Genomic DNA, 21,781 nt, shown 5'->3' with positions numbered 1-21,781 from the left:
TAAACAAACATGCATCGGCTCCAGAACCAAATTTGACCCAAAACGCTGATGAGTGATGGTGGTGTTGACTTTGAGGTTTGCTGCATTTAGGGTCAGTTTACACATGCAGGAAAATGAATCTGCCTTCCAGCTGTATTCTCTCCCTGAGTGGTCTGATTAAACTCATCATGTAGCGCTGCCTCTCCTGATCCGCTGACGTGTGCTGTTTGCCCTTGGGGACAGCTTGAGACATTCTGAAATGTTATTACTAATAAAGAAAATCAGCTTTTCCAGAGCTGTGTTAATCAGGAACTGCTATAATCCATGTGGCTTCACACTACTTTCTTATTATCTGAACACAAATTAAAACATAAAAAAACTTCTCACTTCCAAAATTCAGACATCACCGCTGAACCAACGTCATGTGACAATCACAGACTGTTTGTGCATGGTATTTGTGTAACCTCTGCTGGATGTATGACAGGTGCTTACATTGAAATTGCATAGTGCAAAGGATGCAGTGAGTGGAGGCCTTAACACAGCACTGTTTCCTAGTCATGCCGCAGTCCTGAGTGTTGAGTGTTTATCTGTTGAACCAGGTAACATGAAGCACCTGCAGATTTTTGGTGAGATGTGGTTGTTGAGTTTCTCAGAACAGAACAGACTCCCTGGGTGCCTTCAAGAGAAAGCTGAAAACTCATCTCTTCAAGCTTTATCTCTAGTCTACCTTCCACTCTATCCATCATATCCCTATTTTCTATTCAAAAAAAGCACTCTGCAGTAGTTTAGCACTTAACTCAGGATCTTACTGACCTCACGTAGTACTTTTTGATAACTACTCTTATTAGGAAGTCGCTCTTGGAAAGCGCATCTGATAAATGATGTAATGTAATGTAAAATAAGAACACTACTCCACTGTCAATCCCAGCAGTGTAGCATAGTGGTTAAGGAGCAGGTCTGATGTATAACTCCCACATGTGCCCCCCCCCCCCCCCCCCCCCCCCCACAGGATCGGGACAGTTCGGGGGCCACCGTGCTACACCTGGCTTCCCGCTTCGGCCACCACGAGATCACCGACTGGCTGCTGAAGAGCGGAGAAGGGGACCCCGGAGTCGCAACGGATACGGGGGCTCTGCCTGTCCACTACGCCGCCGCCAAGGGAGACCTCCCCTCACTCCGGCTGCTGCTAGGCCACAGCCCAGAGTAAGACTCCCCGGCGTCCCGCTCCCTTTCCCCCTCTCCCAGCCAGCATCTGTGGCATTCCCCTTGGAGCTCTGACACATTTCTGTGAGCCTTCAGGAAGCCAAAAGTGATTATACTTGATTGCTTGTACGTAATTCAGAACTACCCCAATTTAGGGAAGTAATGAGTTATGATAGTGTTATCAGTTTGTTGACCTTTATGCTAAGGTGCCTGTAGCCAGTATGCAATATTAGCATTTCCTAATCTTGGATCTCAAAGTCATCAAAGAGTCATGGGAAAAGTCCACAGTTAGATTTTACTTTTATCAGAACAAAAAAATGTTTGTACTCAGCTTAAAATGTGCGCACATATGAAGACAAAACATATATACAGCACTTAAGTGCTGCACCTGGTTAAATAAAGAATTTAAGTCCTGTATTTGAATCTGAAACAATACATCAAAGCAAAATATTGCATTATCTGTCCATTAGATTCTTGCTCATTGTTGACAATAGGCCAATTAAAGGCTTTCCCTGGAGAGCTGGTGCTGATGCAGCCAGCTAACCCCACTCTTGTTGTTTGGCAGGCTTTTCATGTCTGAGTTGCTCTGAGCCTTCAGACTGCCTTTGGAAACACTTATCACATCCTCAACAAGTGCACAGTATTCACAAAACAGAGTGCCACGGTGCGTCTCATTCAGTGCAGCAACATCTAAAAGATGCCAGTATTACAGAATCCTCAAACGTTTATTAAACAGACAATCTACAATGTGCACCTGAAGTGCTTTCATGCTTACATTGATTAGAGCTAAACACATTAAACAGTTAACCTATCACAAGCAATCACTTTATCTCAGTCATTCTGCAACATGTCTCAGTAGTCAGTGGCTGGATTTATCACGCTAGCGAAGAAGTATTTCTGGTAATTGTGATGCAGATTTTTTTTTTTTTGCTCCCCAGGGCAGGAACATTGGCACTCCAGTGTTCTGTGAGCTGCTGTTGAATGCAGCATTCTGAAGTGTGTCTGGCAGAGTTATAACCCTTTTAGTGAATGTGCTTCTAATCGCTGATGCTCCAGAACTGCTGTGTAGCATGGTGATAGTACAGAGGCCTTTGTCCCCTCTATTGTCATGCATGTGAGCCAGGGATGTAGCAGATAGCCACTCTTGTACACAGGGGGAGCAAGGTGACCTTGCATCTTTCTGTTGGAGCCATATAGCTACAGCAATAGGCATCATGTAAATCCAGTAAAAAGCTCAAGATATGTCATATAAAATCATTGAGATACTGAAGACTGGCATATTCGTGTACTATTGTCATTTGTATTTTATTTGCATATCAAAGCAGTGGGCAGGATCCATAACAAGTGCTCTCAATAAGGAATATTACCTGTACTGTAAACACTATTGTAAAGATGGGGGAGAGGAAGCCAAAAGGAATAACCTCCCGCGGTGTTTGAGTACATTAAATACCATTAAATACATTTAATGGTATTTTCAGTGTACTTTAGCCCACTGTAAAGATTAGCTCACACTGTTGTGTGGAGAGAGACCCTCATGTTAATGTTTAACAGTAGAACATATTTACCACTATTTTCACGCTGACATCGTAAAGGCGATTGCCCTCATGAAGAATCACAAGGGGTCAAAGGCCTCCTGTAGTACCGTCTGAGCAATGTTTTAATGTATATGACTGCAGTATAAACTGCAACACTGTGAATGTAGGTGGCTGTTGGTGAGTAAGTAACTCTGGGCTGCGTGGGCACTTTAAAATGCAAGCTGTCGTACCAGTAAGATCACCAGTCAGCTCGTGCGGGTCCCACATGCTGCAGGTCTAGGCAGGTGTGCTGCTGCTGAAAGTTTAATCAGGCTGGGAGACATGGCGGTGCCCGATAGCGGAGGCCAATTCAGCCGGCAGGCATTGTTTACCGCCTTCGCCATGGTTACTCGCAGCGCCTAACCAGTCATAAACTAATGAGGGAAACAAATACTGGCGAACATAAGGCTGCTTTCTAGTACTGGGCCGCATTGTCTGTGAGGAGGCATTGCAGCGGGAGAGATAAAGCCGGAATGCCAAAGCTCGTTACCCGCTGCAGAAATATGGCGTTAGGGACAGCTCGTCTGTCACCTCTCTGTTTTACAATCATTAAATCTCCCGAAACTAGAAAACAGCACAACCGGCACAATCATTAGTGTCACTCTTGCCTCATCACAGACCAGCGTCTATTTGTTAAATGTCTGAAACCCCTGTTATGTACCCAAATCTGCTGTCTACAGCAAAAGGTGATTAGGACTGAACCAAGGATTCTGGTAATTCGTGATACACACGTTTTTTGATTGGGCAGGAATATCATTTCTATTTAAGAAAAATTTAGCAATTGATTTTGGTGTGTCAGTCTTAGGGTCTGTGGGTTATCAGGAAACTGGGGCAAACTCTAACCAGTCACAATAATCAAATTTGTGTGTGACGTAGGGTTTTAGCAAATCTTGTGGTCCAGCACACGTACCCAAAGTTTTTGTTTTGACATAATTATATCCATAAAAGCACTAATGAAATTATGTAACAGATTTTTTTGGTAAATGGCTTTTTATTCTGCTTGTAGCAGGTGCTCTTGAATGATTTTTCTCAGCAATTTTTGATTAGTTCAGGTTCTCTGCACTGTCTCAAGCTGACCGGCTTCAGAGAATTATTTCCAGTGAACACGTCAACCATTTTCTGGTCTCTGGTGCTCTGTCAGTCACAGAGGTGTCAGTTTGCCTTCTTAGTGCCTTCTTGGAAAAAAAGGGCAAAGAAGTATGGGTACATGATTACTCCCAACGAGAGATGACAGGATTTATGCGATGCCACTGAATAGATGCATTGTTTTCACCCATCCCATTGCCCTTAGAGGTCATGTTGTGGCTCTGACGATAACATTCACACACAAAAGAGCTCATGAATGAACTCCCATTGACACTGGAATAAAGCATAATGACATAGTGCCAAGGCTCAGTAAGGAGAGCAGGTTATGCAATCAATTAGTGCAGATCATGGGCCTGGCCAAGGGCTTAATTACTGCTCGGATAAATGGTGGGGCGGCTGGGCTTCCAGGCCTTTTATTAGAGAGCTTAAGCCACACCCATCACAAACAGCCCATAAACAGTGGATGTGCAGGTAAGCCATGAGGAGAGCCACAGGGGGCTTCTGATTGGTCAGCTACAAGGCACTGTCAAACTCTGCCCCTCAGCGTCGCACAGGTCAGTCCATTTCCCCTTTGCCTGAACACAGCAGTGTTTAGTCCTGATCCTGATTTAGGCCAGAATCACAAAGCTGTTGTTCTCAGGCAGGTTGTAATGAATTAATACCGTTGACCCACCATTTAAAAGAGGACCTTTCTTGCTTTGGCTGCTGCGAGCTCCTTAGTTATCTTAGAATAATTCAACAAATTTGCGACAAATTTGGTGCTCAATGGAAATTTCAGACAATCCATTCAAACAATCTTGTGACATTGTCGATCTCAGAAAAACTCCTCTCTCCTGATGCCACGGTTACCGGCACAGTTAACAGTAAGCTCTATCTTCGTCTGCTGGCACCGCTGGCTCCTGTGATTGCAGTTGCAGATCAATACCCTCCTCGTTGTCGGCCTTCGTCTTTCCATCCCTCTGCTCTTTATGTTCCGGAGCTAGGCTAGTCACTGCTGCCCTAGAACTAGCTAGACTAAGGTTAGCTTCTTGAGCAGTATCGGAACCTTTCGGGAAAAAGTTTGTTAATTTTGGATAGCTTTCCAAGCTTTTCCACTTTACCTCTTGCACGCCTTCTATATTCAGCACCACTAGGCTTTGAACGTCTCATTGTGATGACCGTTACCACTGCTCAGAGTATGAAAATGTTCATAAAATTCCCTGGCAAAGCCGTTGATTATTCAATGATCGTGCTCTTAATTTTTGCAAAGCTCGTCATGGTGCAGCGCCCCCTAATGGTCTGGCGCCCTGGGCAGTTGCCCAGATTGCCCAGCGCTTCCACCGGCCCTGCCCATCCCCCACAAATCTATCCAGAATTTGTCACCCCCGCCCTGACACATTATTATACTGATGGCTCTGATCAATTTAGCAGCCATGCTCCATAGCCCTGAATGAGCATGTCTCTGGAGAGATGTGGAGTATGAGGCCCTCCTCTGTAAGTGTTATTCACTTGATTCAAGGAGAACCGGGGGGGAACAGCGGCATATGGCGCGGCAGGGGAGCTAATACGAGCAATATGTCGGACGTCTGAACCCATCTGTTTGTGACACGGCCACGTGCCCGGTTAAGCAGATGAATGAAAAACGTTGCAGTGACATATGGGCGGTTTTTCCAGTCAGACATGGATTTAATGGACTCAGAGCAACTCTCCCACAGCACAAGGCCCCTTTGGGTTAAGCAGTCTGGATGGGAGAAACATAAAGCTATTGTCCATGCTGGTTTAAACGAATAAGTACTTGTGTTTATTTTGCTAACTCTTCCACTCTACTTTGCTCCTCTTAAATTACTGTAGAGGTGAACCTTTTTATTCAGGTATTTAATTATTTAAACAGGAAAGGCCATTGAGACCTTAGTGGGGTTTTAGTTAGGCAAACAGCCCATTAGACTGGATGCTTTTAATTAGTTTACTGTTAATTAACATAATAACATTATCCTGTGGTTACCATTACCATGTTATGCAAGTATAGTAAAACTGCAGTGCATGGCATGAAATTCAAGACAGAAATGACTGAGAAAGGACTATAGAAGACTAAATTGGAAGACCAATCTTAACAAAACCATAACCATCTAAGCATGTTAGAAGTGCACATGTGTGTGGTGTATATTTATATGTGTTCTTGTGTATGTTTGTGTGTGTGTGCTGTATGTTTAGAGTGTTTATGTGTGATTTTGTGCTCATGATGATTGTGTCTGTGTGTATAGCATGTGATGGCAAATGTTTGTGTGTGTACTGTATGATAATGTATTTGAGTGTGTAGAGTGTGCGCATGTGTGTGTGTGTGTGTGTGTGTGTGTGAGAGAGAGAGGGAGAGAGAGAGTGTATTTGTGTATGTAGTGTATGATAACATGTATTTGAGTGTGTAGTGTGTGCGTGTGTGTGTGAGAGAGAGAGTGTGTATTTGTGTATGTAGTGTATGATAACATGTATTTGAGTGTGTAGTGTGTGCACATGTGTATGTTTGTGAGAGAGAGTGTGTATTTGTGTATGTAGTGTATGATAACGTATTTGTGAGTGTGTATATTTGTGTTCACCTGTGTTTATGTTTCCTTGACCCTCGTCTCTATAGCCCCAGCATGTGCTGGTGAGTGCTTGCCCTGTTCGGTTACACTCATGAATGATTCAGCTGTCTGCCCACTTCCTGATGACAGAGCCACAGATTAAGTGCCCTTCCTGTCTGAAATATTTAGCATGTGCTTGTTTTCATCTGCAGTCTTTCTCCCATACACACAAATATCAGTCTTGTCGCATTGTTTGTGTTTATGGTTGTCATGCTGGCACAGGACTAACAATACTAAATGAGACGTATACACAAATCGAAATATCAACTGGTAAAAATTTCAATGTTCTTCAAAGATTTCCCACCAAAACACACACACACACACACACGTGTGCGCGCACAAGTTGGAAGCAGTATGGACCGTGACTCATGTGTCCTTGTTATGCCACAGGAAGTTGGTCTACAGATCAAGTAAACTCATAGAAATTTAAATGTGCTCAAATTATAATTAATTGGGAAAGCCGGGTGGGGGTCGGGGGTCTTGACCCTGTCGGTAGGTTGGTTTAGATCTTCTCTGGCTTTAACACAGGTGGTATAATCCTATTAAATCAGGGGGGCGGAGTCACAGAGGCCTCTTCTTCTCACTGTTTTATGACTCACAGCCGCTTACTGCCACGCGGGTTCCAGCCACTGGAGCTCAGATCTCCTTAGAGGCCTCTTGGCTATCCTGCCTGACAGTGTCCAAATAAAGCTAAGTCTTGTGGGATTAATGGGGAAGCACTTGTTCACTCCCTGACCTCCTGCTGTAGCAGGGAGATCTAGGACGGGGGAATTATCACTGGTTGGCTTGTCAGGGGAGAGTGATTCCAGGTGCCAAGTCTGGCCTTTCTCCTGACGGACCCCGGAGAGGACAACCTCGTTACCTTAATGAACTTCGCACACAACTCACCTCTCAATGAGAGATCCCGTCATCTGACCTGTGTCCCCTGATTAATAATTTCTTTCAGTCCTAATCTACATCCAAATTTATTCCAGACTGTTTTGTACCTGAAATAGTTTCATGTACAGTATGAGCACACATCAAAACAAGCTACCCTTTGAATGTGTTTTGTATTTTTAAAAGTGTTTAATTGTTTAAAGTGAAAGATAGGTCTTGTGCCTTTAAGATTTTGAAAGTTATGCCTGTTTTGGGAGACAAACTTACCTTTCACTTATACAGAAAATTTTAAACCATTTTGAGTTAACCAAGTTAAAGTTAGATGTTATGGAGGAAAAGATACCAAAAGCAGGGAATGTATTAACATGGAATAAGAAAGTATATTGCTAATGATGAAGAGGATCTCATACATGGTATTTACATACCTTACACTTTTAACTCCCTTGTTCCCTGGTTTGTTTGATTCCATTTCAGTGTAGTCAATGCCCAAACAAAGAATGGTGCCACACCCCTTTACTTGGCCTGTCAGGAAGGTCACTTGGAGGTCGTTCAGTACCTGGTGAAGGACTGCGGGGCGGAGCCTCACATCAGAGCCAATGACGGGATGACACCTCTGCACGCTGCTGCTCAGATGGGCCACAGCACTGTCATTGTCTGGCTGGTGAGTGTAAGAGGCATAATGCTCATTTTACCTTGAGCAACGGGACCCAGGCTTGCACCATCCAGACCCACAGTTATCCAGCCCAGTATGATCTATCCAGAACTTTCTTCACTATCTAGAACTTTCTTCACTGTCCAGAGCTTTCTTCACTGTCCAGAGGTTTCTCTGCCGTTGTCCCCCAATGGTGGAATGACCTTCCACACATCATCTGTTCTGCCAAATCCCTCACTATTTTTAAGAAACAGCTGAAGACACAGCTCTTCCGCACTCACCTGATGACCTGATGGCCAACGATTGAAACTGCAGCACATCTAATATTGTGACTCCATGTATGGTTTTTTGCTTGTGTTGTACTCTGCCTCACTTGTAAGTCGCTTTGGATAAAAGCATCTGCCAAATGAATAAATGTAATTGTTTTTCCATTGCATTACCCACAACCCGAGCAGAAGCACTTAATGGTGCACTGAATGATGGCTTCTTTCCTAATTAAGAAAGCTTCCTAGACTTTTTTTTGCAGTTTGAGCAGATTTTTCTCACTGTTATTGCTAAATGGAACCTCGGTTTAGTGCTAGAGTCAGATGCATACACCATGACATCATTACATGCATTTGATGTTACCACCTCAATCATACAATACTGTGCCAACTTTTTTAGAGAGAGTAACACATACAGTAACATTACCCAGGGAAAGCCTACAGCAGGGTGGTCAGACAGTCTGTGATTGTCCATTATTAAACCAGCTCCAAGCCGCAGGTCTTCAAAAACAGCTCAGGGCCAGCAATGACCAACGGTAACAATGAGCAATGAGCCTTTTCTTTGTTTTCCCTCAGATGAGCTTCACGGACATCAGCCTGGCGGACCGGGACAGTGACGGTGCCACAGCCATGCACTTCGCCGCCAGTCGCGGCCACGCCAAGGTCCTGAGCTGGCTACTGCTCCACGGGGGGGAGATCGTGACGGACAGCTGGGCCGGGACCCCCCTGCATGACGCCGCTGAGAATGGGGAGCTCGAGGTGGGTGGTCGGCCTGTCCCGGGCGCTCCTCTGTCTCCTGTGGCAACACCACGTCAAGAAGTTACTTTTCTTGCTTATCGTATCCGATTCATCACTGCTGTTGAGGCCATGCGATGAGCTTTGATTAAAAGTTGTGCAGTAGTGTAGTGTAGTGGTAAGGAGCAGGACACCCAACTGAAAGGGTGTTGGTTTGATTCCTCACTTGGGCACTACTGCTGAGCGCTTAGGCAAGGTACTTAACCTGCATCTGTCTCAGTAAATATCCAGCTGTATAAATGGTTAACATGTAAAACATTGTAACCTGTGTAAGCTGCTCTGGATAAGAGCGTCTTCTGAAAAATAATTATGTAAAACCCAATTTAGATGGTCCCCGCAGTTCTGTATCACTGTGGAATTTAGTAGGGACTGTCTTACTGGCAACCCATAACATGGTGGATATCACATCTGCCATCCCAATGAACAGGGTGTCAGTGGCGAATAGAATCCCTGTTAGTGATGGGAAAGGAGGTAGCTCATTTGCCTGCCATCTGGAACCTTCTGTTGGGGTTTCGTGAGCGTGGCTGTAGCTGCTCTTTAGCATGTACGTCTTTGTTTTGGTATTATGGTAATAGGATTATTGCGAGAATGCGAAACACGTGCCGGACCCCTGCTCTGGAATTTTACAACTCAGAGAAGAAAACATGGACGTGTTTAACTCCTTCCACCTCTCAACAGCTCAGAAATCAGTCTCTGATCCTGAAAACAGAGACCAGGGATAACTCGCATCCTTCACTTCTGTTATCCATACCAGGTTGATTGGTAGTTTGGAAAGAAAATCCACATGTATGGTAATGTAACTGTGTGTTTTTGGAACATTAAGAAGGTACAATCAATCCCAGTCTTTATTAAACATGAAGCGTCCTGCCACTGCTTTGTGCCAACATGAGAAAAAAATTTCATGATATGGTGGAAACTCCTTTTACGTAAAGTGTCTTAGACTTTGTCAAATTATGAAAAACTAGAGATGAGATTAACATCATTGGCATCTTTATATTATAGTGCAGTTTGTCCTGTCTTCCTCTTGGAGTCACTTAGCTAGATGTACTTTGTATTTTGGGAGAACAAAGGAAAAGTAGGGATGAGGTGGGGGAAGGAGGCGGAGAGAGCACGGTGCAGCAGGGATATGTGGGTAACTTTATATCGGTCACAGTGGACAATGGGAAACTGGTTTAGTGAGAGCAGTGTGGGATTGTCTGTCCACGCCATGCAGCTGCTGTGAAAACTGTATTCATTTCTAACTGGCTCTATAAAAACAGATCACATGGCAAGTCGCTTTTCACACCGTTATAAAATGCCACCTGGTGATGGTGGCACTGATAACGACCTGATATTCTTCCAGCTGTAAAAAGCCTGTGTTAGTGTGACCATTAAAGTCCGTTAAAAAACATTTAGAATAGGACACACTAAGAATGTCAGTCTAATGCCTGTGGATCCTTCAAACTGCGTTAAGGGAGTGAGAGGCAATCACTTAACATTTTACATATGTTGCATAATGTATATGCTCATCAGGTGCCCCCATCCATGGTGACTTAGCTTACATTTACACATTATTCATTTATTCATCTCAATTTTCATGAAGGCAAAAGTAGTGCCACACTGTGGGATCAAACCTGCAACCTTTGTTTTGTAAAGTTAGTTATATTTATAGAGTTCCCCACCTCTTCCTCTTCCTCCACCTCTCCCTCCTCTCCCACTAACCTTTGCTGTGATGTTGCTGATGCTGGGTCCTCTCGCCCACTGCTTGCCAGTGCTGCCAGATTCTGGTGGTGAACGGGGTGGATCTCGCCATACGGGACCAGGACGGCTTCTCGGCGGCAGACCTGGCCGAATACAACGGACACGCCCAGTGTGCCAAGTACCTGCGCACCGTGGAGAATATGGTGAGTGTCGCCGCTGGCAACAAGGAACGTTTATCCACCTTGAGCTCCTGACTCAGTCCATCAGGGTCTCTGACCCAGCCTGCCCTGCTGATGTCATGCGTCTAGACCCCTCTGTCCAGAAGGGGGTCATCCTGATATATTTATCCTTTCACACCATAGTCTGCACGAGTTGCCTGATTGGTTATTGTTTTGTCAGTTACGCATGCCTCTGAGCAATGGAGGGAAAAGGCAGAAACATGAGGAGATGTAGCCAGAATTCCCCAACTTAATTGGGTGGTTCTTTCTAGACTGAGAAATGAGTATCCTACCCTACATATCTGTCTACTAGGCAGGCCATGTCTGACCCCCTCTGGAGTAACCAGCTATTCTCTAATCAGCAATACAACCTCTACATGGTGTGACAGTCTGTTTAATTGGATACATTTGCAGGATTTTGGTGCTGATTTGTCCAGGAACACCTGCTCATCTATGTGTGCATATATAAACATATGATCTAGATTACCCCTTTCCATTGGAAATAAAAAATTTAAGGTGCTTGATGACACCTTCTCATCTGCAAGTCTCAGCTAACCAGCTTCTTACATAAACAGACCTTCCATCTGTGCCAAGAGCAATCAGACGGACACCCGTTCCTCATTATAGCTCTAATTGCGCGAGCCGTGTAGTGGCGGCACAGCTGATCAGCAGCACGGGCCCTGCTGTATTTCCCCCTGGCCAGAGCTGTATTTTTAATCTGCCGTCCTCTGGGGCGGGCGGGGGACCGTGAAGCCGCGGGCCCAGGAGAGCAGCAAATTAGCCTGTTGTTTCTGCCCGCTGCCTGGAGGGTGTGCAGTGCGGTCGGTGCAGGGGGTTCCGGTGACACAGAGCCAGGATGGAGCCGTGGGTGGCAGGACCTGGAGCGGTCACAGTGGCCCGAGTGGAGATGGGGGTTGGTCACGTAAGGCTGGGCTTTCTGCTTTGGTCTGTGGGGTTATTTTTTTGTTGTTGTTGTTTTAAGTGTTGCATCATCATTGTTGTTAAACGCGCTGGTTCACCAGGTGTTGCTTGCAGACATATTTGCTTGAGGCAGGCTAGAGTGTTCAGAGCTGAGATTTAGTTGCCGATCTGTATGGCGTGTGTGAAATGTTGTGTTGAGCTGTTGAATGATTATGTGTGAGGTTTTAAGACAGCTGTGTGGAGTTACTGCAGTGTAGTTTGGTGTTTTCAGGATTTTCAGGCTTTAAAACTGAAGTAAAGTAAGCAAGTAGCTTTTCTTGGCTTGTATATGGAAAGGCGCAATTGATGAAGCCAAAAGTTTGAGCAGGAGCTATGAGCAGTTTGTCCTCAAAGCAAGTCAAACGTACTGTATGTCATGGTTTTAAAAGAGTCATATCAGGGAGCATTTTAATTTTGAGTGTGGCATGCATTGATAGCTTTTGTTTTCCACAGTCATATATGTTAAATGTAAAGATTCTTCAGACAGTATTTTGCATGTCTGGTTTCTGAGACTAAAATCCAAGGTTTAATTAAATTTTAAGTATATATTTAATATGGCACATTCACTGTAACTTCAAGGCTACAAATGAACCAAAGATAAATATTTGTTTAGTGTGGAACTTCTGATGAGTGCGTACCTCGAATGCTCAAAGTCCATCAGAAGACTTTTGGTGTTGGGCAAAAGGAAGATACGCTGATAAAGGAGTAAATGGTAAAATGGACTGCATTTATATAGCGCTTTTCTACTCATTTTGAGTACTCAAAGCACTTTACAGTTATATGCCTCACATCTACCTACCAGTGGTAGAGGCTGCTATACAGGCTTACCAACTGGCCACTGGGAGCTGTTGGGGGTTCAGTGTCTTGCTCAAGGACACTTCGACACTCTGCCAGGATGAGCCAGATTCGAACCAGGGACCTTCCAATCCCCAGTCAACTGCTCTACCTCCTGAGCCACTGTTGCCCCCCTGTAGCATACGGTGTACCGTGTTTGCAGAACAGCAGGCTGTGACGTAATGTGGAATAGCACAGCGTTCAGGGCCATCTGCTGAGGGTGCTCCAAAACATGTGCTTCTGAATGCAGAGAACAAATGCGCCAAGTTCATGCCTCATAGAGGTCCATCTATGTTATGGTCCCTGCCCTAGATGACCATGAGTCATCAACATTCCGATCTATGTGAATATTCTGAAAGGTGTCTGATGTGACGACACAGCAGCTCTGATGCAATCACAAGTCGGGACAAGGTTTGGCAAGCATCTGATTCATCCAGACAACCATAGTTAATCACGTGGTAGACCTACAACACATGGCAATTCTTAAAATTAATGCAGGACCTTGAATTGTGCCGTAAGTGTTTTTCTTTTTCCAGCAAAAACTGATATTAACATGTCCGATATTAACCCTGGCCTTAGTTGCTATCCTTAGTTGCTAAGTTACTTTTTCAAACAGCTTGCTCATAATATGGATCCCTGAATGAACATAATCCCCTAAATTTTACTGTTGGGTGTTATATTGTTCTTATGGACCGTTAACAGGCTTTATGTACTCATTAGTTTGTTGAAAAAACATGAGTGGGCATTTTTAAGGATGGTTGTGAGGCATTATATGTACATTAATACAATGGCTACTGTTTTCACACTGTTTCAGATTGCTGCTCTTTTACTGTGTTACCGGCTATGCTGGACCTGTGTTCTTGTTCTTACTCCAGTAATATGCATTTAATGTATATTTGCATGCCTTTTAAACCACGTAACAATAATAATAACAACAATAATAATAATCTGAGATGGGACCATTCAATGCTGTATCCTGAATCCTTGTTCTATTTGTTCACATCAAAGGTAATCCTATTCTGATTGGTCAGGATGGGTCAGGTAGTAAATGGATTGGGTGATCTTGACCAGGAGAGTCATTAGTGGGATCAGCCTATGTCAAATGCCTCATCTGACTCGTGTTACATAAAGCTGGCATATCAGGAACATGTGATTCAACCCTGTTTTATCTGAGCGTTTCACAGGTCATGTCATTTTAACAGTGTAGTATTACAGTGGGGAGCTATAGCTCATCTTGGCCCCTCAGGAGAGATGGTTTTGGTTGAGGAGGACTACCTTGGAATGCCACTAATTTACCAAAGCAGATATAAATCATACAGTATGACATAGAGGCTTTACCATGCAGCCTATAGATGGATGCAGAGAGTGAGACTGCTCGTAAGAATAAAGATTGATTCTATTTTGGATTTAGTAGCATGAGTAGATCTGTACCACCTTTTGCTGTCATTTAAGATGTGCCCAATGACCTGTAACAGCACAGTTTTGTGGTGGTTCATAGAGCTAAAAACAAGTTAGCATTTTTTGTCACATTTGACATGAATGGAAATCAAAAGGCATTTGAGGATGGTAAAATCTGTGCCCGCAGTTGATGAAGGTGTGTGTGTGTGTGTGTGTATGTTCGTGTGTGCCTCTGTTTCTGTGTGCCTTACGCAGAGTGTGGAGCACCGTGTTCTGTCCCGGGACCCCTCTGCTGACCTGGAGTACAAGCAGCCCGACTCGGGTCACTCCTCCCCAAACACCACCATGTCCACCTCCGCCCAGCCGGCCCGCTTCAACGTGGGCTCCCCCTCCAGCACCCTGTCCAACTACGACTCCTGCAGCTCCAGCCAGTCCAGTACAGGGGAGAAGAGCACAGCGCCCCCTGCTGGGGACCCCGCTGGTCAGTGTCTGACCCCATGCATTACATTACATTACATTACATTACTGAAATTTAGAAGATGCTCTTATCCACAGCGACTTACATAGGTTACAGTTTTTCACGTTACCAGTTTATACACTTGGATATTTACTGAAGCAATTCTGGGTGAAATACCTTGCCCAGGAGTACAACAGCAGTGCCCCAGTGGGAAATCAAACTGGCAACCGTTTGGTTATGAGTCCTGCTCCTTACCACCCCTATACATGCACAAACGCATATAAACTATAAACACACACATATAAACACATACACAAACACACACACCACATGACCTTAGATTCTAAACAGGAACAGGACAGACAAAAAATTGATTCATTGCAGTTCAGTAGCAATGGAATAAAAGTTAATGCATATAGATGTGCAGTGCTGCCAACGATATATTGTATAAAGCAAGTACTCTACTGAGGTTTAGGGTAACCAGAACCTGCATATTCTAAGATGGTTGTGTATTTGCGTCCTGCTCGTTGTGGTAAGCTCTGCGTCGATGTCTTTTGAGCAATGAGAATACCCCAAACGTTACATCTTTGGGTGCTTAATGCACCATGTAGGCTATTATTAGAACAATGGTGGGAAAAAAGCGCTGACTGTTCAAGCGGAAGAAAGGCTGCACTGCTGCATACATGACTCTTGCTGCTTGCTGTGCCAAAAGGACAAGTACTGCCACCCAGTGGAAGGATGTTAAATCTTCATCTTTTGAACTTCACAGAATAGAACTTCGATTGGATTAATGTCTAGACTGCTCATCTGTTTGAATCTGAGGCTAATATAATACTGGTTAAACTTGCCTCTTTGATTCAAAATAAAATATATATTTTTTAATACTTTTTTTTTACTTATGTTGAATTCAAGTCTTGAGAGGGATTAAACTTTCTGCAGTCTTCGGTATCATTGCACACATACAGAAATGAGCATTGCATAATTTCCCTTTTTAATATATTAGCTTTTGCATGTCAGTTCAGTGTAAACATTATTAATCTATAGTGGATAATGGATTAGGAGGACAGGTTTAGGTTTTGTACAAAGTAATGGATCTCAGGTATGGATTAAACACCTCAGACTGACATAGGGGAATTGGTGATGTCAGTTTAAAAAGCATTAACAGACAAAGAAAAAGCATTTTTTCATTTTTGACAGATTGCTGTGACACCATAAAGGGTATCTGGTTTTAAATGACAGTACTCTGAGGCAGAAATTTGTCATAACAAGCACACAAGCTACAAGTGTTTAAAATGCCTTGTGCTACAACCCCTCTAAAATACTTTCACATCCCCATTTCATCTTTCAAAGGTTGAATGTACTTCAAATTCTCTGACTTTTTGTATTATTCTTAATACCACCAATATTATGATTATGAAGTGTTATTTTTCTCTGGAGTAATGATGTACTTTTTCCTTGGTTTGCTTGTGAAAGTCTCCTCAGAACCGGGCGTCTCGGACATGCAGACCTACATGGACATGCTGAACCCAGACGTGGGGGCCGGATCTCCAGCGAAGCAGGCACCCGACTCCTCTGCTCCCCCACCTCCTCCACCAGCCTTCCCTCCCCCTCCGCCCCCCGTCAGCCACCAGCAACCGCCTCCACCCCCCAGCTACCCCCCACCCAACCCCCCCGAGGACCAGCCCTCTGCAGAGATCTATGTGAAGGTGAAAAGCAATCTGCGCCACGTGGAGACCGATGCCATTAAGAGGGAGGTGAGTTCTTGCTCACACACAAACACGCGCACATGGACACACATTCACACAAATACGCTTGAGACATGTAGTTTTTATTTCTGTGTTTGTGTGATACTTTTTATTGTTGTTATGATAAATGTAAAGTTCCCTGATGATGCAGTGACTCCCATTTTCAAAGAGAATTCCAGATTACCAAAATGCACTGTGTCAGACCTACTTAGCAGTCAATGGGGGGAAATTGCCATTTTCATACTTGCTGTTGAAGATGCCAGCAATCAGGTTCAGATTGTGGGGCAACTCAAAAAGTATTCAAAATGTAGCTCAGATATTGGACTTGGTTTCATACTGGCCATTTTCAAAACACTTTCATACAGTTCAAGGACAATTTGAAATTTGTGAATTATTGTCACTGGTATAGTGATACACTTTTTTACTTCACTGAAGTGACCATAAGCTATCCCTCTGATAGCATGAGAACTATTTCAATATCATGCCAAACATTCTGAACTATCAAATGTGTTCACATGATATGTTTTGCATAATTGTTTGAGTACGTTAACATCTACGCAGACAAATTCAGAGTACCCTTTCAGACCCCATCCATACAAGTTATTTCATCCTAAAATTGTTCAAGAAATAAATGAAAAACCTTGGGGGAACAAACGAACTTGAAACTGAAGGTGTTTAGCAGCATTTGAAAGAGTGGGATCTAGGCTACAAAGTTGGCAGTTATTACAACTGAGCTCATTTAGCACACAGTGCAACCTCTCAAAAGTGAGTGAGGGGTTCCAGACTTTTTGTTGTCCCTGTCCTTATACCACATGCCCGTGGAGCTTTTAAAATGAGCTCTGTGTGTCAATACATGGTACAGACAAATAGGAAATAAGGTAAACTTTATTTATTTTACAAGTTTTTTTTTTACCTCTTCATACCCTGGAGGTCCCACAGTCTCCAGGGGGATTTTTTCATAGAAAGCCTGATATGATGGAACAGCAACCACTTCCTCCCCCCTCTCAATGGTTGAGATGGAATGGATTCCCACACAAAAATAAAAATGGTCAGCAAATTACAAAATCATTTTATTGCTGTACCACAACAGTGCAGCTATTTCCATATTATGTGATGTTATTTATTTGCTTGGAAAATACACTACTCTGGGGCAGTCTGCATGTTACATGTTTACATAGCAATTTACAATGCCGTATACTGAATCAGCTCAGGTTTAGGATGCTGCCTAAGGGTGCAACAGTATTGCTCCTGTTGGGATTTGAGCACGCAAATTACTGCCTACAGGTCCAGTTTTTATAACCATATTTGTTCTATATGTCAGCTTAGCATTGGTGTTTGTGCAGAAACACAATGTTTCTGAGCAGCGGAAGCAGCAGCTAATATCTAATGAGCAAACTCAGCGCTGCTGGAGGGTCTTTATCAGGGAGCCATCTGTGCCAGGCTTTTGCTTTGCGATTAGCTGTGGGGTCAGTGTTTATTCCCATAATGGTCTTATAAATAATACATTAAGTGTAAAACGGTATGCCCAGCGCATCTGAATACCAGCAGGCTCTGCAGGAATCTTAAGAAATAGAATGTACTTGGAACAAAGTACTTAATCATCTCTGTTGGATTCTGTTACTGAGTTGCTAATTATGTCTTATCTCAATGGGGTATGAGCTAATCAAAGGGGCTCCTTAGCCCCTGGAGGTTTTGGGAACAGCTGCTACTGTGGTTCAGTTACTCAAGGGACCTCTGAGTGAGGTTTAGGGCGGGGCTGGACGGTGTGACTGACAGCTACCGCAAATGTCTCTTTATGTCAAAAAGGCTGAACCCGTCAAAAAGGCGGGCAGAAATTGTACTGCAAATTTAGCAACTTCAAAGAAAAAAAAACTTGGCACAAATTTCAAGTATGGTCAGTAAGGTCCATGTGTGTTTTCCTATGCAAACATTAAAAATGTGTAACCTGGTTGAGGGTTAAGTGCTGAATATGCAGGAAAGAGGCTCGGCTCTCCAGTGCGGGTCCCAGAATGCAGGGCGTGCTGCTCTTCCACGCCGCGGCGAACGAGGACAGGACAGGGAACACGCCGGACTTGCCGCGTGTTCCTGTCTCTGACCGAACCGGTGAAAGCAGCTTTCCGGGGGCAGAAGATGCTATGGAAAGTTACTGGAGCGAGACGGCACGGATCCTCGGCGAGATTAAGGAGGGAGAGCCCCGGGCAGCCAAGTCCGCTAGTTCGCTAATCACTTCATTTGCTCGGCGGTCAGACAATGTTCCTACCTCACCCTGGCGCGGGAAGGCCTGGAGGAGAGGAGGGCTCCACAATGCGCTAATTGTTCCCCGGCATTAACGAGGTTCCTCATTACGACGCCGACTCGCCCATCAGGGCCACCGAAGGGCCCTGTGATGGGCCCAGTGTTAATTCCACTAATTGATCTGTCGCTCCGCGAGCCCGCACATAAACACAGGGCCGGTCGGACTGCGCACAGGTTGTCTGAGGCCAGTCATTACCACTGGCATCTCTGGCTTCACTGACAGGGCGTTCATTATATCCCTTTGCCCAAAACCTGGAAAATGCTTTCGAGCTGTGGCTGTGAGCAACAGGACAGAAATGTCTGACCTGCTTGATGTCCACAAAGAAACGGAATAATGAAAAGTCTCTAGGTGGTGAAATCCAAGGCAACAACAAGTAACATGGAAAGATCAGCTCTCGGCTGATTCCCTACGATTCATGGCGCACACTGATGAAGCCATTGTTACTGAAATCCATACCCATTTTTTACAGTTGTGTAATACCTTCAGAGTGAAAATGCAGTCCGGAAATCTAGGGAGTGCTAACCTTTTGTTTTGTCTTAATTCTGTTGCTGTGAAAATGTGCAATGAAAATGTCATTAGTTCATGCTGAAATCCAAGCCTGTGAAAAGAACTGATAATGCTCTCAGGACAAAAGAGAATGCTCAGCAGCCTCATAAATAGGTGTGTCTGTGATGTCATTTTTTTCACATATTCTCAACTATTTTGTTAAATTTACAATAGTACAATGCAGATTATTCTGTTTAATATCAATGGGAAAGGTCCCAAGACAACAGGACAATACATACCCATCTTTTGTATAGAGGATAATAAATATCAGTATTGTCTCATGAAGAGAATTTAGTGCTGACTGCATCAAACACTTCTAACACTGCAAATGTACATGCTTCAAAAGGCAAATCCCACTGTAACAAACACATTTGTGGTATATTATCTCACTGCCTTGTCAGGTAATTTAGCATTTCAAAGCTTCTGTAATGTCAGATAGTGAAAGATTGATAATGTCCTGAAATTGTGAGTGAATTGAGGCTACCCACTGTCTCCGTGGATATAACTGTATGTAATATATATATACCGTGGATATAACCGTGAATGTAATCAGAATGGTAACTGTGGTCTTGGAAACCCAATGGAAAATTACTTTAGTACTTCTTTAGTACTTTAGTAGTTCTTTCTCATGGAAGTTTGCCTTGATAGGTATAGCCATAGGGTATAGCCATAACATCTCATTTGGAAATAGATATGATGAGTCATGAATGGACACGGCTGTCAGTGGCCCGCCCTGAGACCAAATCCGTGTTGCTTGACCCTGTGTGTGTGCTGATGTGAGAGGCAGGTGAGGTCTTGGGGGAGGGGTTTTAATTAGCTCGCCCTCCCACCTGACTCCTTGCCCAGGTGACAAGCCCCAGGCTCACCCTCATTAACAATTAAACACAGTACCTTCTCTCAGGGGCGCGGAGAGATACTCTTAATTGTGCTTGATGGAGGAGAGGAGAAAGCGCAGGAACAAAGATCCGTGCACAAAAGACGCAGAGAAAAACAATCTGTCTAGAGCACCATAGAAACTCAGGGGCATGGTAACCGCTCTCGTCTGGTAAAGCGTTGCTCTGATCCTACCAGTGCACATTCTGTCAATTACCTTTTATCACTCTGTGAGCCAAATGTAAATTTGCTTATGGATTTTCTTTATATCACTCAAAGGTTGAGTTAATTGCTTTATTCAAAAAAAATTATCATGATGTATTCCCCTCATCCATGGTGAAAATGTTTCAACTGCATTTGAATTTCAAGTCAATATTAGTCATTATTGGCACATTTGTGAAAACATGCATTATTAATGCAGTGATTGAAACAGTGGCACAGTTAAGATATAAAATTCATCTGTCCATTATAAAGGTTGTGTTGTGTTCCTTGTACCTGGTCGTACATCTTTCTTTGATCATAGGCGGGTGGCACCTGTCGAAACCCTTAGTTAAAAAGCCCCTTTTCACATGGCTGTCGATTTGTAGTGGTGCCTATTGGTCATGGTTTAGTATTACTGAAAACGTGTAACATTATCTTGCAATGAGCGTTTCTCCCATGGAGTGGTAATCAAAATATTGCTTCCAAGAAGGACGTAATCGCTAAGCCTGTGAGATTTGAGTCTGGCCGGCTGTAGGTTACGCCGGACTCTTTTGCTCTCTGCTTTGCATAAGAGGAGACCAGGGTTTTCTCCACCGTGGTTGGCTGAGCTGTCGGTGGTGACGTCATGCCTCTGCGATGCGATAGGTGTGCTTTAATGATGAAGGGCCTGGGTAAAGTGAGAGGGCAGGTAAAGTTACGCAGGTGTTGTGGAACGGGGATCTGGTGACTGGCTTCACCGCACCTCTGGGCTTTCGTTGGAGACAGAGGACCACAAGCAAGGAAGTGTACACGGTAAGACAAAAAATCGGATGCTGGAGTTAAATGCAAGCAGCTATTTGTAATGACCCAATGCCACTTGTAGATGTTGAGAGAAATTGTATAATACTCTGAGAAGCTCACCTCAGAGTGTTATTTTGTGGACTTAAAATAACTGGTTTGAGTAGAGCTAAATTGTTGGTGGGGATATAATTTGAGTCGGTGTATGCACAGTCTTACAAATTGCTCATGTTTAGTCATTGAGTGTGAAATGAAGTGGAATATACTTATCGGTGGAACATATGCTCTGTGTCAGTGATGCTTGTAGTTGTTTGATCTCTGAAGGTACTTCAGCTGAAATACAATAGGACAATCAGCCGGCATATATGTGATATACTAGAGTTCTGTCACCTTTTTAAATTTCAAAACAAGCTTTGAAATGATGGAATGGAGGTATCTTTAGTGTTCTGTTAGCTTTTTTGGTGGGGGGGGTTGAATTTTTTAAGTGGCTGAGTTTCAGTGGTGTAAAATTACATATTAGCCTTCAATATGAATATTTCTTTCTAGCACTGCACTGGTGTTGAGGTGTAAAATGATTCACTGCATCTGATATATCCCAGCAGCGGTAACGATCCATGCTCATATGTTGTAAAAGGACGACATGATTTCTTCTTACTTCGTATTGCACATATTTGCTGTTTTTTATTGCCAACCCTTCTGCCATCGGGCGAGGTATGATTGGCTGCATTGACCTTCACCCATCCACAGGCAGAAGGCAAAAGCACATCTGTG

The 21,781-nt window shown here is 43.8% G+C and overlaps 1 protein-coding gene across 1 annotated transcript in view; it reads left to right on the top strand.

The window, feature by feature from the left end:
- The window catches only part of espn (espin), a 50,363-nt gene that overhangs the window by 5,857 nt on the left and 22,725 nt on the right, over window positions 1–21,781 (top strand). The window contains exons 2-7 of the mRNA XM_036532677.1: window positions 989–1,182; window positions 7,790–7,976; window positions 8,807–8,989; window positions 10,777–10,908; window positions 14,371–14,596; window positions 16,046–16,352. Of these exons, the coding sequence (XP_036388570.1) occupies window positions 989–1,182; window positions 7,790–7,976; window positions 8,807–8,989; window positions 10,777–10,908; window positions 14,371–14,596; window positions 16,046–16,352 (1,229 nt within the window). The remainder of the gene's footprint in view (window positions 1–988; window positions 1,183–7,789; window positions 7,977–8,806; window positions 8,990–10,776; window positions 10,909–14,370; window positions 14,597–16,045; window positions 16,353–21,781) is intronic.

Source organism: Megalops cyprinoides, chromosome 7 (assembly GCF_013368585.1).
Source record: "Megalops cyprinoides isolate fMegCyp1 chromosome 7, fMegCyp1.pri, whole genome shotgun sequence".
In the NCBI taxonomy this organism is placed as follows: domain Eukaryota; kingdom Metazoa; phylum Chordata; class Actinopteri; order Elopiformes; family Megalopidae; genus Megalops; species Megalops cyprinoides.
Note: the sequence above shows the minus strand (reverse complement) of the source record. Positions and strands in the feature narration are given on the sequence as shown.